Consider the following 19,800-nt stretch of genomic DNA (forward strand, 5'->3'; position numbering starts at 1 on the left):
AACAACCACAGGTTTGTCCCGGATAGGATGGATGGTGGGTTCCAGAGCTGGCAGAGGGCAGGCATCACAAGGATAGGAGATCTGTTCATAGACCGAAGCTTTCCCAGTTTGAAGGCGCTAGAGGGCAAGTCTAATCTGCCGCCAGGAAACGCCTTTAAATATCTGCAAGTACGAGCCTTCCTGAAAAAACAGGTAGTGGCCTTTCCGACGCTGCCGCCACTGAGGATACAGGACAGGGTGGTCTCCGGCACCTGGGTGGGGGAGTGGAAGATGTCGGATATCTACCAGGAACTACAGGAGGCGGAGGAAACCCCGGTGGAGGAGCTCAATGGAAAGTGGGAGGAGGAGCTAGGTGAGGAGTTGGAAGCGGGTCTGTGGGCAGAGGTCCTGGGCAGTGTTAATTCCTCCTCATCATATGCCAGGCTCAGTCTAATTAAATTTAAGGTGGTCCATCGGGCACACATGACAGCAGCGAGAATGAGCAAGGTTTTTGGGATAGAAGACAGTTGTATGAGGTGCAAGGGCAGTCCTGCAAACCATGTCCACAAGTTTTGGGCATGCCCGGAGCTTAGAGAGTTCTGGCAAGGGTTCGCAAGGACAATGTCCAAGGTGCTTAACACACGGGTGGTGCCGAGTCCAGAGATAACGATCTTTGGAGTGTCAGAAGACCCGGGGGTTCAGGGGGCGAAAGAGGCCGCGTCTTGGCCTTTGCCTCCCTAGTAGCCCGGAGACGGATTTTATTAATGTGGAGGGACTCGAAGCCTCCCGAGTGTCGAGACTTGGGTTAACGACATGGCTGGTTTTCTCAGCCTTGAGAAAATAAAGTTTGCCTTAAGAGGGTCTACGCTAGGGTTCTCTCGGAGGTGGCAGCTGTTCGTCGACTTTCTCGGGAAAAATTAAAATGTCAGCAGCAGCAGCAATCCGTGCGTGGAGGGGGGGGGGGGTGAGTGCTTCATTGGGATGGTGTGGGAAGACTGGATCGCGTGGGGTAATGTCTATTTCATTGTTATTGTGTATTCTCTTTTTACACTATGTTAATGTTCACTCTAGTTTGTTTTGTTACTATTGTTACTATTGTTTTTTTTAGAAAAATTCTGCAAAACCTTAATAAAAATACTTTATTAAAAAAAAGTTCTTCAGAGTCCTGTTGCCTTGCCTGCTCGCAGCTAGAAAATGGATGTATCTCTCCTCCTGATGTCACGCCAAAAGCTCGGGCTGACAGGGCACGTGACGTCAGTGTATGTGCCGGGCGTGTGACCTGCTCTCTACCATCACTTCTGGCAGGAAGGCTGATTCGTTCGTATTTAAAAGCCAGCGGCCACAGGATTCCCTACTTAAAGCCGGTCGTGGTCGGCATTCTCAATTTAAAAACCAGTTACGGCCGTTGGGTGCTTCTCCCGCGATCGGGAACACCGCGACCGATTGTTCCGTGACCTTCCCGACACCCGCCCGTGAGTCGCGACCCATAGTTTGATAAACCCTGTTCAAAATGGAAAGAGATTAAGTACAGTGGTCATCAAAAGAAATTTAGGGGTTCCTAAAATGCCATGAACAAGTCCAGAAAATAATCATCAAGGCAAATGAAATGCTAGCCTTTATATCTAGAAAATTGAATACAAAGCGTTATGCTGCAGCTGTACAAAATCCTGGTTGGACCGCACTTGAAATACTGTGAGGATTTCTGGGCAGCACACCATAGGAAGGATATTTTGGCCTCTGAGAGAGTGCAACCTAGGTTTACAAAAATTATACCTGCTTAAATTACGAGTACAGATTACACAAATTAGAACTGTTTGCGTTATAATTTAGAAGGTTAAGGGGTGATCTGATCGACGTATTCAAGATATTAACAGGGAATTACAGGGAAAGACCCATGACGCTGACATCATGCCCCAAGTTTCCCACTGCGGACGCCACCCTAGCAGTGTTGGCCTGGGACTGGGACCTAGCTGAGCCCTGGGATTCAGCAGAAGTCTGATTGCTGCCTGCCTTAGATGTTCCTGGCTCCACCTGCTAAGCATCAGCAACTGTGTGATGGTCACCAGAAAGTGCCCCAGAAGCCTGTCCACTTAATGTTGACACCAAGGTTTGTGTTTCTGAGCTTGTGAAGGGCGAGTAGGACAGCTTTGACACCATAATGGTGGTCTCCTCAGAGCTGTCCTCCGAGGTGCTCTGTTTGGTGGCAAGGGGGTGAGCGACCCCGGATGGCCCGGCTCGATCAGGTGGAGATCTTGCGAGAGAGTGGACATGTGGTCAGTGAGAGGGGAGGATCATTTTGTCTCACATGAACAACTCACTTGAGAAAAGTCATCTGGGTGAAGGGGCAATGGATCCTCACCTCTGCGGTCCAGGCCAACCTCACTGTCAGTGACCGCTCTGTCCTCAGCCAATCTCCAGGGTCCATTCCTCATATGGAGTGAGGATTCTGATGTCCGGAACCCTGCCACCCATCTGGGTCTTGCCTGCCTGTTATGGGCCAATCTCTCCTGTGAGGACAGAGAGGGGGGATTGTGAACCGCACGCTTGATGCATTGATGAGATCTATCGCAGGTGGCATGTGTGGGCACGGGTCGTGGACATGGAGGGATTGTGCTGGTGGGTGTCAAGGTGTGCTGGGGCACAGGTGTGGTGGTTGGATGTGGGGAGCGGTTGCGAAGTACCACTTGCCAACTTGTTGAGGGGGTGGGGGGGGGGGAGAGAGAAGGGGGTGGCAGGCAGCACTGATGCCAGGGGCAGTCTTTAACTTACCCTTGCCGCATGGTTGAGGTCCTTGGTCTGCATCCAACTTTGGACAGCGGTCCTCCTGATCACGCTGTCCGAACTGACGGTTGCTGTCATTGCCTTCCAGGTGGCATTGGCGGCCCTATTGCTGGTTCTCTGTGCCCTTCGAGGGAATATGGTGTCCTGTCTCACCTCCCCGGTGACCAGCAGCCTGGCCAAGTTGACATCCCCGAAGCATGGAGCAGGTTTACATGGTGCCATGGTCGTGTACTGCCTGGATGTTAGTTCTGGGGGAGCTGCCGGGTGCGGTTTCGGCGAATCAGCTGGCAAGCTAGCCATGAAGCCGTTAAATATGGGCTGCTGTCTTGCTGGGTCAGCCATTGGAAAGCACCCGGGAAGTCGCGCCCAATATGACAGTCTTTTCCCGTTAAATCGTGCCCCATGTCTGATTAACTTGATTGAATTTTTCCGAATGGGTTACCAGGTGTATAGATGAGAGCAATGTATTAGACTAGTCTATCTCAGCAAGGCTTTTGATAAGGTCCCACATGAGAGATTGGTAGTGAAGATAAGAGCCCATGGGCCGCAAGGAAATTTGGCAAATTGGATCCAAAATTTATCTGATGGCAGGAAAACGAGGGTGATGGTTAAGGGGTGTTTTTCTGACTGGTAGCCCGAAACCAGTGGGCTCCCGCAGGGATCAGTTTTGGGGCCCGTGCTGTCTGTGGTTTACATCAATGATTTAGATATAAATGTAGGAAGATTGATCAGTAATTTTTCAAATGATCTGCAAATTGGTGGGGTGGTAAATAGTAAGGAGGATAGCCTTAGATTACAGGAGGATACAGATGGGCTGGTCAGTTGGGATAATCAGTGGCAATTGGAATTCAATCCATATAAGTGAGATGCTGTACTTGAGAAGGACAAATAAGGAAAGGGAACATGATGAATAGCAGGACACTGGAAAGTACAGAGGACCAGAGAGACCTTGGTGTGCATGTACACCAGTCCCTTAAGGTAGCAGGGCTGGTGGATACAGTGGTTAAGAAGGCATATGGTATACTGACCTTCATTTGCTGAAGCATCGAGTTTAGGAGCAGGGAGGTTATGCTGCAACTGTATAAAATGTTGGTTAGGCCACAGCTAGAGTAATGTGCGCAGTTCTGGAATCCACATTATAAAAGGATGTGATAGAACTGGAAAGAGTGCAGAGTAGATTTACCAGGATGTTGCTTGGGCTGGAGAGTTTTAGCGATGAAGAGAGATTGGATGGACTGGGGTTGTTTTCCTTGGACCAGCGTAGACTGAGGGGTAGACATGATTGAGATGTGTAAAATTATGAGGGGCATAGATAGAGTAGACAGGAAGAAATATTTCCCCTTGGTGGAGGAACCAATAACCAGAGGTATAGATTTAAGATAAGAGGCAGACACTTTAGAAGGGATGTGAGGAAAAACATTTTTACCCAGAGGCTGGTGGGAGTCTGGCTGAAACGGTAATGGAGACAGAGACCCTCATAACATTTAAGAAGTATTTAGATGTGCACTTGCGATGCCAAAGCTTACACGGCTGTGGGCCAAGTGCTGGAAAATGGAATTAGAATATTTCCATGGTTGTTTTTGACTGGCGCAAACACGATGGTCCGAAGGGCCTCCTCTGTGCTGTAGACCTCAATGACTATGCATAGGCTGATGTTAGACATGTTACATACTGATTCCATTTAAACTATTGTAGCCATGTGGGATGGCCACGTCCGGATTACAAAATGGACACTTTACAAAGAATGCAGGGAAAATGGACAACACTGAGACATCAAGCAGGTGCAAGGTTTGTCTGTTGATTGGAGCTGTAGTTCCCAGACAAGACCGACATTGCAAAGCAATTACCGTACTAATGAGCCATCTCCGGGGACAAAAAGGGTAACATTTAAGTAAACAATACCAAGGCAGACACCCCGGCGCCAGAGGGGACTAGAACAAAGCAGGCCAACGGCCACCTAGGACAATCAGCAATCAGGACACCCGCCCTTTTATTGGAGGAAATCGATAGGAACAATCGAGAAATGGCCCAATTAATTGGAGCCAAGTTCAAGGCCCACCCAAAAGTGCGCAAAGCCCCTTTTGGGTATAAGAAGGATCCCCCAAAAGAGAATCGCTCTCTTGGCCTTGGCTCTCAGCGAGGAGAGACCTGCCTAGCAGCTGCACCAGAACAAGTAAGTCCAAAGTCAATGCACGCTACGAGACAGACGATCTTAGCTGCTATTCCGTACCAGCTCAACCCCAGCAGCCTCAGAACTGGACAACGGCCATTGTTCCTCTGACTGAGTGGGCACCCGAAGCTAAGTATAGGCTTTAGTAGTAGTGATAGTTTAGTTGGTGGAGTTTTGTGCATGAGTATATTTGACTGTGTGTGTAAATAAATGAGCACTGACTTCGAACTTACTAACTGGTATATCGAGTCTTTGATCAGTATTCGGTTTTGAACCTTGTGGCGGTATCGAAAGATACCTGGCGACTCTTGAACAAACGTAATTAGAATTAAGGAAGCCGACCATATTAACCGCCATAAACAGAGCCAATTTAAGAGAGAACACAACGAGCAACACTATCTTTTGGTTTTACATTGCCAGTTGAAACTAGCACACCACAGAAAGGAGATCAGAGGGTAGGAAGTCTGAACTGAACAGAACTTTATTTTTTAAAAATTGCAAGCTCACTTTGATAAACATCACAGTCAAAAATAGTATCCAACTGAAGATAACGTATCGCATGCCAGAATAAGAGAAATTATTTTAAATCATTCCCTGCAAAACAGTTAACTTTTTCAATAATGTATTTTAACATTTAATGAATTTACAAACACAGTATAACAAATATAACAAACTCTTTCCATGAACTGAGACGTTTTGGACTTAGAAGCATAGCATATTGAAGTTTATGGCTCTGTGTTCACTAAATGGGAAAATGTGATTTATTAATAATGGCAATTTAACCCAACGACAGTACAAAAGCATTCAATGCCATTTTACCATTGTTTCGTAACCATGTAATTTGCAGCATTTGAGGTTTTTTGTTGAAGCCTTCATGTCAGTACCAGTACTGAAGGGTAATATGTAGTCGCTGGTGATGTTAAAGTAGAAGTATCCTTAAGTTATCATGACAATTACTATATATCATATAAACTTATAAAAGATGTTCTTTGTCACTGTAAAAAAAAACTCTTTAGGTGTAAACTTCAGCTGTGTGTTTTATATTTTTTGTTGATGGCATTTACTGATTGATGATTAAATAGCCAGATCTATTATTTCTGAATTTTATATCCATCACATTTCCTGATTTATCTAAAAAGTAAGAATTGTCTCAAATCTCGCTGATTTTTATAAATTGTTCCTTTACTTGCCAAATTCTGCAGCAAGTGTCAAGGCACAAATTCTGAGTCAGAGAAATAACTTTCTGTTCTAGATGATGCAAAGGCAGACAACTAACTTATAAAACTTTTTTTCAGAATCCCGTCCACGTTTGATTTTTTTAAAAATGGAAACCGTAAACTGCGTTTTCCAGAAAAATAGATGCTACTGTTTAAACTGGCCGATTCTAGTCTTATTTTATTTGATGTGCTGCATTTTGAAAAAGTACAAAATCTACTCTTCTCATAACCCAGCTCTTTCATGAAGTCCTACTTAGTTCTGGATGATTGAAACAAAAACTGTAACAATGTTAGCTGTATCCTACATTATGAGCCATTAGCAAACAAAAACTGAGGCTAACTGAAGGAGAGGTTGTGTAGTTGATTCATGATATAGAAAATCACAAAATGATACCAGAGTTTTATATGCACCATATTGCATTCCTGCACTGTAAGAAATTTATTTTTAAATTACTGTTCTATCTTTGTAAGATAATTTTCAGTTTAAAATACTATTAGTTTTAAGAATAAACACACCCTAACCCATTGTAGATATTGTATATATTACTTATACAATACATAATAAAACACATTATACATTAGAGAATTTTTTTTAAGGTAAAGTATAACATTTTGGATCAAATTCTGTGCAAACATAAATAACAAGCACAACATCAACTGCAATGTACTGTTAATTACACAAAAAACATAATATACAAATCAGTAAAGTCCTGCAACTTGATAATATAAATTAAAAAGTAACCACTGCATAAAAGCAAGCAACAAGCGAGTGCAGCACGTTTCCATCACTTCAAAACACCACTATGTGTCTAAAAAGAAGAATCACTAATTTATTATTGAGCCCAGGCCTATTTGAGCACCTATTACTTATGGCAAGGGTGCACCTTGCTCCTTGAGGCGTAAGTTGTCAATACCTTCGGAATTCATCATGAATTAGTTATGGAATAAAGCTCAATGGAATAGTAGAGAACAGTGAAGTTTCATAATTTACAAACTCTATAGTATATACATATTCAGAGTTTCTGCAATATTGGTTTCTTCTACAGATATGAATTGTAGATGTAGAGAAGATACAAGCTATACTTCCACTGAAAATTATATTTATCACACAGACAGCACAATGCATGATTAAGTAAAATTAATTCTTGCATTATCCTATCAGGTCAGCTTATTAGACAAATAAAGTATTTCACAGTATTTTGCTGTATATTTGGTTTGTGCCATAGTTCACAATATTTTTGAAGTAAAGATTTTAAATTGTGTACCTGTGTGTATGGAAGAGAGTGGCTTATGTTTGTAATGTGGGCAGAAAGTGTGGAAGAGGATGCAAGAACTTGTGCATTCTGCTAACATGTCTGCTCCTTGTTCTTTGTGAATTGGAGTGCTAATACCAGAAGGAAGAGATGCTCTGTGTGATGTTGGCCGATAATCAATAGCGAAAACTAACTTGCTCATTTAATAGCAAATTTTGGAATTCCTGGTCACATGATCATATGTAGCAGTAAAATGTGCGTTAAAAAATCTTATCTAAAATACGAACTATGGAATAAACAATCAACTGTATTTCACTACCTATACATATCCAAAGAAAAAGGTATGCTTATGGTTGTAACTAAAAAGCCGATTTTATTGTAGCATATTTCAATAGAGACTCTAAATTAATTAAGTTATTGTGCTCTTTTTTGCAGATTATCCCCCGCCATGCTCTAAGCTTTGGGTAACATCCATATACTCAAGTGCGTAGATCCATTTTAGACTTTAATGAAGTTATCTCACAGATAGACAACTACTTTTGCCCAACTTGATTGTTTTTAAAACTCTCATGTTGTAAAATTGTAATTTCATCTCAATTGCATGTGAAATGTGATTAAATATCTACTGTACAAGTGCAACTTCCAAATGTATCATCAACACATTTTAATGACTTCATCATGTCTTATTAACAAGCATTTATAACCAAAATTTAAATCAACAATATTTAAGTATATTTCAGTGTACCCTGTTAATCTTGCTGATAAATTGATCTACAGTTTGTTGTGCCACTCATCATGAGAAGAGATTCACTTTAATCCTCGCTGGCAGCAAAGAAGAGCATCACTTTAGCAGTTGCCTTTTTCAATCCACAATGTCTATTCCAAATTACCTTCAGAATTCTTAAACATTAGAATGGAGTTGTAAATCTTCAGGGCTGGGCCTAATTTGATGCTCATGATCTTAACTATGTCCATTTGTGTCAACAAAAGAAATGCTTCTCCATCAATCTGCTGTAAAACAAAAGAAAAGTCACTGGTGAAAAAATATATGTAACTGAATTCAAAATAGGTAGAAATTCATTATTCACTTTGATCATGCTTTGAACCATTATTTTATCTTGATATGCTAAATGCAATCCCTTAAGTAAATTATTTGTGAAGGGACATTCTAGATGATGCATCAATACAGTTCTTTTATGCAGGTCTGTAGTACTAAAATCTTAATGAAGGCAACTACCCTAACCAATGGAAGTCCAGAAGAGTCAGCAAAAGATGATTCTAATATGCTGATGATCAAAGGCCTATGGATCATCGGTTCAGGATTGGTCAATTTCAGAGAACAGCGTTAATATCACTGGATTGAAACAAATAAGGTTTCGACAGTGACCCAAGCCGGGATTCGAACCCGGGTGCCTAATTTACACACACTATAGATAAGTGTTTGTTACTTTTGGTTATAATGGAAACTAACATTTCAATCAGAACTGCTGTTACCTACTTAGTCAATGTTTTCTCTGTTCTGGTTTTAAATCATTATTACACAGGCCATCTAATAACAGATAAAGGTGTTACTTTGCAAAATATGTTTTTAGTCTAGCATTGACACTTGGGTTATTATTTTGATTTGAGTAATCCTTGGCTTGAGATTGGATGAGCTGCTATACATGATACAGCCTTTCATTTTGGTTTGTTTGCGATCTTGTCTATCTAAAGAAGACAAACCTGAAAGAAAATCGTCACAAATACAGAAGGTAATGTTTCTGAGCAACTGCATCACCTAATAATGTAGTTAGTGAGAATGAAACAGGAGCTTCTGAAAACGTTTTAAAAAAACCCTTGAGAAAATCTCAGAGTAGTTGAAAAAAAAATATCCCTGGCTGGTGGAGAATAAGGGCAACCTGAGAAGAGAACAGCATAACTTTGTTGCCATCTGGGATGGCCACTTCCAGATTACAAAATGGATATTTGCAAAGAATATAGGGAAACATGGACAGTGCTAAGAAAGCAGGTAGGCACAGAGCCTGGATGCATATTGAGAAGACAACTCCCAGACGAGACTGAAACTGTAGGTCAATTAGCATATTGATGACCCATCTCCAGGAACAAAGGAAAGACACTCAAGTAACCGATACTAAGGCAGACACCCCGGCGCCAGAAAGACACAAACAAAGCAAGGCCAACGGCCACCTAAGACACACCCAGCCATCATGGCACCCACCTCTTTATTGGTCAAGATCAATACCGATGATCAAGATGCGGTCCAATTAATTGGGGCCAAGTTCAAGGCCCGTCCAAAAGCGCGCGAAGCCCCCTTTGGATATAAGAACAAGCCCCCGAGAGAGAATCGCTCTCTTGGCCTCGGCTCTCAAAGCGGAGAGACCCATCCACCAGCTGCACCAGAAACAAGTAAGTCCAAGGTCATCGCTCGCCATCAGATGGACGACCTTGGCTGTTCTCCTGTACACCTTCGCACTCAACAGCCTCAGATCCGAACAACGGCCATTGTTCCTCTGACTGAGTGGGCACCCGAAGTTAAGTATAGGTGTTAGCGTGAGAGATAGTTTAGTTTATGGTATTTGTGCATGAGTAGATATTATTGTGTGTGTAAATAAATAGTATTGACTTTGAACTAACTAACTGGTGCATTGGTTCTTTGATCAGTATTCGGGTTTGAACCTTGTGGCGACCCTAGAGCAAACCATAATTAGGATTAAGGAAGGCGACTATATTTAGAGCCAGATAAACAGAGCAACATCTTGCAGTGAAGAAAGATTACCATTATTCCCCACACTCCTCCACTTAACTAGCTGGGTCTGTAGGTTAAAGAACAGATACAGTGACATGTATGAAGACCAGCTATGCTTCATAAAGGATGCAGTCAGCAAGATTTGCTGTTTCTTCACCTTGACTTTCAGATGAACTCAACAAAAGAGTCTGAGGTGTCTATTGCCTTGATTTTTTGTGCTATTTGATTACTCCATTCCATCACAGAGGACGTTTTCCAGACGAATAAGTCAGTATACAAGTTGTAACAGAAACCTTTTACTGGGGCAAACTTTCATCACTTGCACATAGAAAACAGCATCGGGCAACAGAACAATCAATTATTTTCCACAATGCAGCCTTCTCTAAAATGCATGCATGCGGGCGTTACCATTAATCCCATGATCTTCATCAATGGCAAGGAGTTTTATTTCTTGAATGTACTTTTGGTCTGTGACCATATAAATTTTAATACCACCACTCTGGTAACAGAGCTCATCCACTATACCACTATTATTTGATGTGGCAATGCCGGCGTTGGACTGGGGTGAGCACAGTTAGAAGTCTTACAACACCAGATTAAAATCCAACAGGTCTGTTTTGAATCACTAGCTTTCGGATCACTGCTCCGTCCTCAAGTGAATGTGAATGACCACTGGCTGAAGTGTTCCAGGCCGAGGGTCACCCTTGGGCCGGGTGGAGAGGATTTTTGTCTGTGAGGCCTTCAAGGCATTTTTACATACTGTGGATACCCATAACAGGGGCAATTTACTCTGGGTATATCCTCGTGACCATAGGGTGTGGATTAGGGGAGGGGAGGTTTGTGGATCAGGGGAGGGCACCTGAGCACGATCTCTCTAATGTTCCCAGGAGTGATCTGGAGCTAAGGGGCTTTTGCTGTGGTCAGGGGTGAGTGTGCAGAGCAAGGGTTTCCAGCACAACTGGCTCGCTGGATGGCACTCTAAGAGAAGGCGGGATGTGCAAAGATGGGGGAGGCTTGAGGTATTTGAGGGTCCCGAGGTGGAAGCCCTAACTGATTGTCGCTCTCCCTCCTTCTCCAATTCCTTACAGATATAACTATGGCTGGTGCTGGCGGTCCACAGTGGCTGCCCTTGCGGTGCTGGTGGCAGCCCAGGCGGCCAGACGCTGGGGAAGGCAGCACCGTCGATCCAGGTTGGAGGCGGCACCCCAGGTGTAGTGGGTCGTCGCACAGACTGTAAACCCGGCTGCCCATCAGGCGGGGGGGGGGGGGGGGGGGGGGGGGAGGAATCCCAGAGGGAGATGCCAGCGATGGCCCAAGGTGTACAGGCGTTGTTGGTCTTCCAAGGAGAAGATGGACAGCCGATGGAGACTCCGTCTCAGAAAAAAAATAGCGTGGCACCTGTACCACATCCTCACGGACCTGGCACCCTGTGGAGGAGGAGGACACCCACTCCTGGTGGCCATGAAGGTCACCACAGCTCTGAACTTCTATGCAACCGGATTATTCCAGGGCTCAAGCAGGTACTTTTGTGGCATATCACAAGCTACAGCCCACAAGTGCATCCATGAAGTCACAGATGGCCTATATGCCCGGGCATCAAACTTGAAGAACTCTGAGCTGGGCCAGGCCTTTCAGGATGCCCAGTCTGCAGGATTCTCCCCCATCGCCGGGCTGCACCAGGTTCAGGCGGTAATTGATGGCACGCATGTTTCTTTGCGCATCAGAGAGTGCCCTTCATTAACAGGAAGGGGGTTCCACTCCCTGAATATTCAACTCGTCTGCGACCACCACCTCCGGATCATGCATGTGTTTGCTCACTTTCCAGGGAGCGTGCATGACAGCTACATCCTGGGACACTCGGAGGTCCCTGGTGTCTCCGAGCACCAGCCCAGAATGACGGGTTGGCTTTTGGGGGACAAAGGGTACCCTGAGTTCCTGGTTGATGACGCTGGTGCGGAGGCCGGAGACCAAGGATGAGACCCGTTATGATGACGCCCATGTTGCTGCCTGTGCTATCAAAATGCGATTCTGATGCCTGGACTACTCTGGTGGTGGGCTGCATTCCACCCCCCAGAGGATCTCTTGCTTTGTGGTGGTCTTCTGTTGACTCCATAATCTGGCACAGCAATGGGGCAACATGGAGGGGGAAGAGGAGGGACATGCGGCCTCGTCTGAGGAGGAAGCAGATCAGGAGGGGATGGAGGCAGAGCCCAGGGATGACCTGCAGGAAGAGCCAGAGGATGGAGCACAGGCAGCGGCAAGTGCCTGGCATGCCCAGAAGATCATGGAGGCCCTCATCCTCACCTGATTCTCATAGGGCGTGGCTTTATCGATCAGCTCACCCCCTCACCCCTCATCCCTCCTTCCCCCCATCTACCATTGATCTTCGACCACGGTGCCCGGGAAGCAGGGGTGCGGGGAGCCGAGGGCAGGGGTTCAGGCACTCCAACTGTGAAAACTAACATGTATCAGGTATAACATGTTTTAATTGTGAACATTTGACATTTTTGTTACCCCTAGCTACAGGTAGTGCTTTCCCATGCCCCCTTGTGCCCACTCAGTGATCCTCTCTTTTCTTGATCTTTCATGCTCCATCTAGGTCTGTCCCAAGGAAGCCTATCAGAGGGGGAAGCAGCCAACTGCTTTCCGCGCTCTGTTGCTTTGATGCCCTTGGCGGACGTCCTCTGGAGGGCCTGGAGCCGGGCGGCTCTGGCCGACTTACTGGTGTGACTGGCATCGCTGAGCCACCCTGTTCTGCCTGCTGTCTTTGAGATGTGATAGTGTCAGGAGGGGGGATTCAGAAGAAGTGGAGACTGCTATCATCTCCTTGGTGGTAGGCCCCATGCTGACCCCCAGCACTTCCTCCTCCCTGAAGGTTCCCGTAGGGCCCTGGGGATCTCCATGGGATGGAGTGATCTCCAGAGGCCTCTGCGACATCTGGCTCTGCCAGTCCTGGTGGCTCTCCATTGTCTGCACCATGGTGCAACGGCCTCACCGATTCTCCTCAGTGACCGGGCAATGCTGTGCAGTGCCTCAGCAATGTCCACCTGCATCTGGGACATATCTCTCAGCGAGTGGAACATGATGTCAAGGCCCTCAGCCATGGTCGTCACAGACTGAGCCATACCTTGGGCACCATTATGCAAGACGCGGATGTCGTGCACCAGGCCTTCCACTGCGGTTTATGTCTATTTACATTGTGTATCTATTGTATATCCGATGCTTTTCATCCATGGAACAATCTGTCTGGACTACAAGCAGAACAATACTTTTCACTGTACCTCGGTACACGTGACAATAAACCCAAATCCAAACACACTGTAGCTGTGTTAGCCATGCATTGTCGGCATCATCTCTAGCACCCATAGCCAATCAGCTATGCATTCACTGAAATGTCCCTGACATCCCCTCTTTAATCTCACGGCTGCGACATATCGTTTGCATCAGCTCTGGGATAACTTTGGCCAGAGGCTCGGCATCTGACTCCAACTCAGCTGAGTCCTAGGATCCAGCAGACCTCTGACTGCTGACTCCCTGGGATGTTCCTGACTCCACCTGATGTGCATCAGTCACTGCCTGGTGCCCACGAGACTGTGATCCAGATGCCTGTCCATTAGTATCGGCCACTGATGTGTGTCTCTGTGCTGGTTGAGGGTACGGGTGATAGCTTTGAAGCCTCGATGGTGGTCTCCTTGGAGCTCACCTCCGAGGTGGTTTCTTGGGTGGCGGGGGAGGGGCAATGACTCCGGATGGCCTGGCCCCATCAGATTGAGATCCTGCAAGACGATGGAAATGTGGTCAGTGAGAAGGATCATTTTGTCTGGCATGAACACCTCCTTGAGACAGATCATCTGGGTGAAGGGGCAGTGGATCCTCACCTCTGCGGTGCAGGCCAACCTCGCTGTTGGTGACTGCTCTCTCCTCGGACAAACCTGTGATCTCCAGGTGCCGTTCCTAATAGGGGATGAGGACACGGATCTTTGCCGCTTTTTATGGGCTATCTTCTTCTCCGGGAACAAAGTGAGGGCATTGTGATCCACACGTTTGATGGATTGGGAGGGGGGGGGGGTTGTCTATATCAGATGGTATGTCTGGGCACCGTACCTGGACATGAAAGGTTGTGTAGGTGGGTGTTAGGGGTTTCAGAGGAACAAGCATGAAGATCAGATGTGGGGAGAGTGCAAGATGTTAGTCAATGATTTGTGGGGGGCTGGGGAGCAGTTTGGGAATTTGAGAGGTAGTACGCGGAACTAATGCCAGGAGAGAGGTGGTGATTTACCCTTGTAGCATGGTGGAGGTCATTGGTCTTCTTCCGACATTGTCCGGATGTCATCCTGGACATGCTGCCCGCATTGTCAGCTGCTGCCACTGCCTCCCAGGCGCATTGCTGACCCTACTGCTTGCCCTCCGACCCCTTTGGGGGAACAGGATGTCCTGTCTCGAATCAATGGCCACCCCAAAGCAAGGAGCAGGTCTGCGTGTGTGTGTTGACTGGGACCGAGGGGTGAGGGAGCATTTACATGCAGTTCCCCTGGTGAGTCTGGCGAATCTGATGGCGCGGGACCCAGTAATGGCAAGAATGAAATGAAATGAAATGAAAATCGCTTATTGTCACGAGTAGGCTTCAATGAAGTTACTGTGAAGCTCGCGCGGGCTCATTTCTGGCACTAAGTGCCGTTAAATACGGGCTGCAATCTCACCAATGCGGCCGTCGAGAAACACACTTAGAAAATTTTCTGTTAAATCGTGCCCTAGGTGATAACTCTTTGGAAGCTGAGAATAATATCTTCAGTTTTAGTTTGTTACTCCTTGAGATGCCCCAAACAAGAAATGAAAAGCAATGAGGTATAATGTTCTCAAGATCAATATGCAACACTTCATGAGAAGGTTGAAACAAAGGTTCTGATGCTTGGACATAACAGAAGTTGCTTGGTAACATACATCAATTCCAAAGGATCACAATAGGGTTTTCTACAACTAAAGTACAAATTCAAAATGTAACTAACAGCTGCAAATGACAGCCTTTAAAAACAAACGTTCAGACAGTGCGGTTTTGCTGATTTAAAATGGCCATTCCTGGTAAGAAAGCAAACCATCAGTGTGTTTCTAGATTATTTATATGAAGTATTTGTAATGTTTTTCTGCTGGGTATAACACACATTCTCTTTGGTGTATCCTTTCTCACATAAGTCCTATCAATTAAGTCATTCAATTACACAAGTTTACATACTACAAATAGAATTCAGTGAAATTCTATCTTTTTTAACCTATTATATTGCTGGGTAATTAAACCCACGCACAAAAAGTATTCTTAATTGGAGCTTTTGTAATCATGAGTGCAAAAGTCAATGAACTGTAGAGACTCAATCATTTCAGCAACATTAAAGTCAAAGATATAATTCAATGGGTCCAATAATCTCAGGAAAGTCTACACTTTATGTTGCACACTTTGAATGGATAACCATATCACATTACCAAGAAAACACATTGTTGCAATATTTATCTTAATGATTTGTAAATAGTAATTAAGTGGAAAACAGCCTTGTGCTTGTACTGTTTTTCATTTCACGCTATTTTAATTTACTTTTGAGAAGACACGGACTCTATGGAGGGGGACAGTTCCACTGGTTGTGGGTACTCTTCAGTATATAGCTTAAGTGGTGATTATTCATGTGTGAACCTTTACAGTTTGTGGCTACTGAAGGCAGAGCAGTTGAACCTATTCACCCAATTATTTCATGTGTGTACTTCCAGCATAGTGGCAATAAAGAATGGCAACTATAGCTTGCTTCTTCTCACCACCAAGTCTTGTCTACTATATTCAATACAGACCAGGGATTGAACTTGGAACCATTACTGATCTGCAAGGCTCAGCTACTGACTGCTTCAACCCACTGAGGTAATTCTGTCTACCTGGCGGTAGCATATATCAGCAATTCCCCACCGGTGTGCTGCGAAATAAGATTCCGAAGAAGAATCCATAGAATCCCTACAGTGCAGAAGGAGGCCATTAGACCCATCGAGTCTGACTTGAGCACCCAACCAAGGCCCATTGCCCCACCCTACCCTCGCAACCCCATCTAACCTGCACATCTTTTGGGACACTAAGGGGCAATTTAGTATGGCCATTCCACCTAAATTGCACATCTTTGGACTGTGGGAAGAAACGGGGGCCCAGTGCAGACAAGAGTAGAACATGCAAACTCCACACAGACAGTCACCCAAAGCTGGAATTGAACCCAAACCCCTGGCGCTTTGAGGCAGCAGTGCTAACCATTGTGGCACCATGCCGCCAATTCAAAATGACTAAAAATGAATGTAAATAGACTAAAGCTAACCTTCATTTTCAGCTCTGTGGTCAGCATCTTCAAGTCCTGACAGACTTTGGGCTGGGAAAGGGCTGCACATGCACAAATGTGATTTTTGTTTTACATTGGTAAACCGAACTGTGCATATGCTGGCTGGGAATGGGCCACATATGGGTGGTTTTGGAATTTTAAAAATTTAAAAGAAAAATTTATTTTTAAATTATTTTTATTCAAATTTTTGTCAAAAAACATAATTTTTGCATAACCATATGCAACAATTAACAGAACAAAAAGAAAAAAAATGTTAACCGTATATACAAAGAAAGGAACAATACAACGTAACGATTACCCCCCCGCCCTGGGATGCTGCTGCTGCTGACCTTTACTGCTCTTCTAGAAAGTCGAGGAATGGCTGCCACCTCCGAGAGAACCCCGCCATGGACCCTCTCAAGGCAAACTTTATTTTCTCGAGACTTAGAAACCCAGCCATATCACTAATCCAGGTCTCCACACTCGGGGGCTTTGAGTCCCTCCACATTATAAGGATCCGTCTCCGGGCTACCAGGGAGGCAGAGGCCAGAACGTCGGCCTCTTTCGCTTCCTGAACTCCTGGATCATATGATACATCAAAGATCGCTATCTCTAGACATGGCACCACCCGCGTGTCTAAGATTTTGGACACTGCCTTAGCAAATCCCTGCCAGAATCCTTTAAGAGCCGGGCATGCCCAGAACATATGGACATCTGTATATGTCCATATGATCTGCAGGGCTTCCCGCACACCTCGCACATTCATCCTCAACCCCAAAGAACTTGCTCATCCTGGTTGCCGTCATGCATGACCGGTGGACCACCTTAAACTGGATTAAGCTAAGCCTGGCACATGATGAGGAGGAATTGACCCTGTTTAGGGCGTCCGCCCACAGGCCCGCATCCAGCTCCCCACCTAGCTCCTCCTCCTATTTGCCCGTAAGCTGCTCCACTGGGGCTTCCTCTGCCTCCTGAAGTTCCCGGTAAATGTCCGAAACCTTCCCCTCCCCTACCCAGGTGCCAGAGACCACCCTATCCTGTATGGGGATAGCAGTGGAAATGATACCACCTGCTTTTTCAGAAAGGTGCGTACCTGAAGGTATTTGAAAGCGTTTCCAGGGGGCAAACTGAATTTCTCCTCTAGTGGTTTGGATTTTTTATGTTGGTCAACTGCATGCGCATAAGTCTGACCAATGTAAAACATCTGAACCTAGCATGTGTGATCCCTTCCCAGCTGGCACATGTGCGGAAGGTCCAAGATTTCCCAGGACTTGGAGATGACAACCATGGAGGTGAAGACGAAAACCCTGTGCACATGAGCAAAAAGCAAAAACACAAAAAGGGTGCAGAAACCATGGGAGAGGTGAGGGATATTGGGAGAGATCGAAGAAACAGGAGAGTAGGCAGAAAAAATTAAAAAAACAAAGTTCCCAGTAAGGGAAGCAGACAGAGGTAAGAAAAAGGAACCAATAAATTTAAGAAAGGCAGAAACAGACTCCATTTAGAGAAAGTGCATCAAGGAGCAGACCTTTTGTGAGGTGGGCTTGGGAGAAGCCCTAGTGGTCGAAGAGACCCCAAAAGAAACCCTGAAGATCCAAAGGTTGGTAACTCTGGGTTGTGTGGTGTTGGGGTAAGGTAATGTTTGGCTTGGCATGGCCAAAGAACTGAAATTGTACCAGTAAGTTGATGCTTGAGGGCATTTGTTGTGTAGTGCAGTGTGTTTGACCACATTTCCCATGAATAGGTTATTGAAAAGAAGTAAAGAATCCATCTTGGATTCAGATGTAGTTGAAAGAATAGAAGCTCAGGAGAGAAAAAACGAGGTTCATACACAATGCAGTCACAGGTACTTGACCCATGGATCTTTGTAGCCCGTCCTAGAATGCCTAATTTGCAGGTAGAAACTCTCATACGATGCAATAGCACCAAATGAGTTGAAGCACCATTTCAGCACAAAATACGTTCACTCTCCAGCAAGGGTATGCAGTACTTCAAGCGCTTGAGAAAACAAAATGTAAAACAAATCAACATTGATGCAGCTTATGCAGGTTTCGGATAATGCACAGGAGACAAATTATCTGGTGGCTGATCACCATTGCAGAAACCCCCATGCGCCGGCATGTAAAAATAATGTGAGAGTAATGTTGGGAGCTGATGCTGCCAAAGGTATCGACAAAGTTCCTCTTTCTGATAGTATAAACAAACGGCAAATTGACAAAACATAAGGTGATATCGAGCAAGTGTTTCAACAACAATCAGAAATGAGTGAAAAATATGCCCTGCAGACTGATGACTCCACAGATATTGGCATGCACTGCCTGCTCTTAGCCTGTGTCAGGTATGTTGATGGGGATTCTGTCAAAATAATTTCTTCTTTTGCATAGAATTGCCTGGTCACGCGACTGGAGAGGATTATCTGATTATCTGACAACTGATTATCTGCAGGGACTAAACCTGACTGGACCGAGAGCTATATCTGACAGATGGAGCAGTTCCTTGATGGGAAAAGTCAACTGATTTGTGAGTAAGGTGAAAGAGGTGTGCCTCAAAATGTTTTACGGTAAAATGGTGCGCTGTGGCATGAAAAAGGTTGGGAACCACTGGTGTATATAAGATAGCTAAAACAAATAGGAAAGAGATTAGAACCTGATAACTGAGGGTTGCAATAACTCAATGGGGATCATTTTCACCAGCACCCTTTGGTCAGCAAGTTGGAAAAATATACTGACCATCCATAGAATCATAGAATTTACAGTGCAGAAGGAGTCCATTCAGCCCATCAAGTCTGCAGCGGCCCTTACAAAGAGCACCCTACTCAAGTCCACACCTCCACTCTATCCCTGTAACCCAGTAACCCCGCCCCACCACTTTTGGACACCAAGAGCAATTTAGCATGACCAATCAACCTAACCTGCACATCTTTGGACTGTGGGAGGAAACCGGAGCCCCTGGAGGAAACCCACACAGACACGGGGAAAACGTGCAGACTCCGCACAGACAGTGACCCAAGCCGGGAATTGAACCTGGGACCCTGGAGCTGTGAAGCAACTGTGCTAACCACTGTGCCACCATGCTGCCCGTAGAATGTAGAATCTCCATTGTAGAATTCTAATGGGATGAAATTGGGAGTGTTCCACAACTGTTGGACAATCTGCTAGCTGGCAGATTACTGTATAAAGGGAGAGACAAAACTTACTCAGATTCACTGGAGTTGCCTTTAATATTTTCTTGATGAACGCAGAATGACTCTTACTCAGATATAAGGTTCTAATCTGTACACTATTTCTGTTATCACACTATATATGCTAAAGGCTCA

General features: G+C 45.1%; 1 protein-coding gene across 7 annotated transcripts in view; it reads right to left on the minus strand.

Moving 5' to 3' along the window:
• Window positions 1-5,393: 5,393 nt before the first annotated feature.
• LOC119972654 (lethal(3)malignant brain tumor-like protein 1) overlaps window positions 5,394-19,800 on the minus strand; it is a 408,364-nt gene continuing 393,957 nt past the window's right edge. For 5 of the 7 annotated variants that reach the window (XM_038809720.1, XM_038809718.1, XM_038809719.1 and 2 more), the window contains one exon: window positions 8,268-8,411. In XM_038809720.1, the coding sequence (XP_038665648.1) occupies window positions 8,277-8,411 (135 nt within the window). In that variant the 3' untranslated portion in view covers window positions 8,268-8,276. Of the gene's footprint in view, window positions 8,412-19,800 lie in introns of all 7 variants that reach the window. The other 2 variants (XM_038809722.1, XM_038809716.1) reach the window with 1 other exon arrangement.

Source organism: Scyliorhinus canicula, chromosome 10 (genome assembly GCF_902713615.1).
Source record: "Scyliorhinus canicula chromosome 10, sScyCan1.1, whole genome shotgun sequence".
NCBI lineage: Eukaryota > Metazoa > Chordata > Chondrichthyes > Carcharhiniformes > Scyliorhinidae > Scyliorhinus > Scyliorhinus canicula.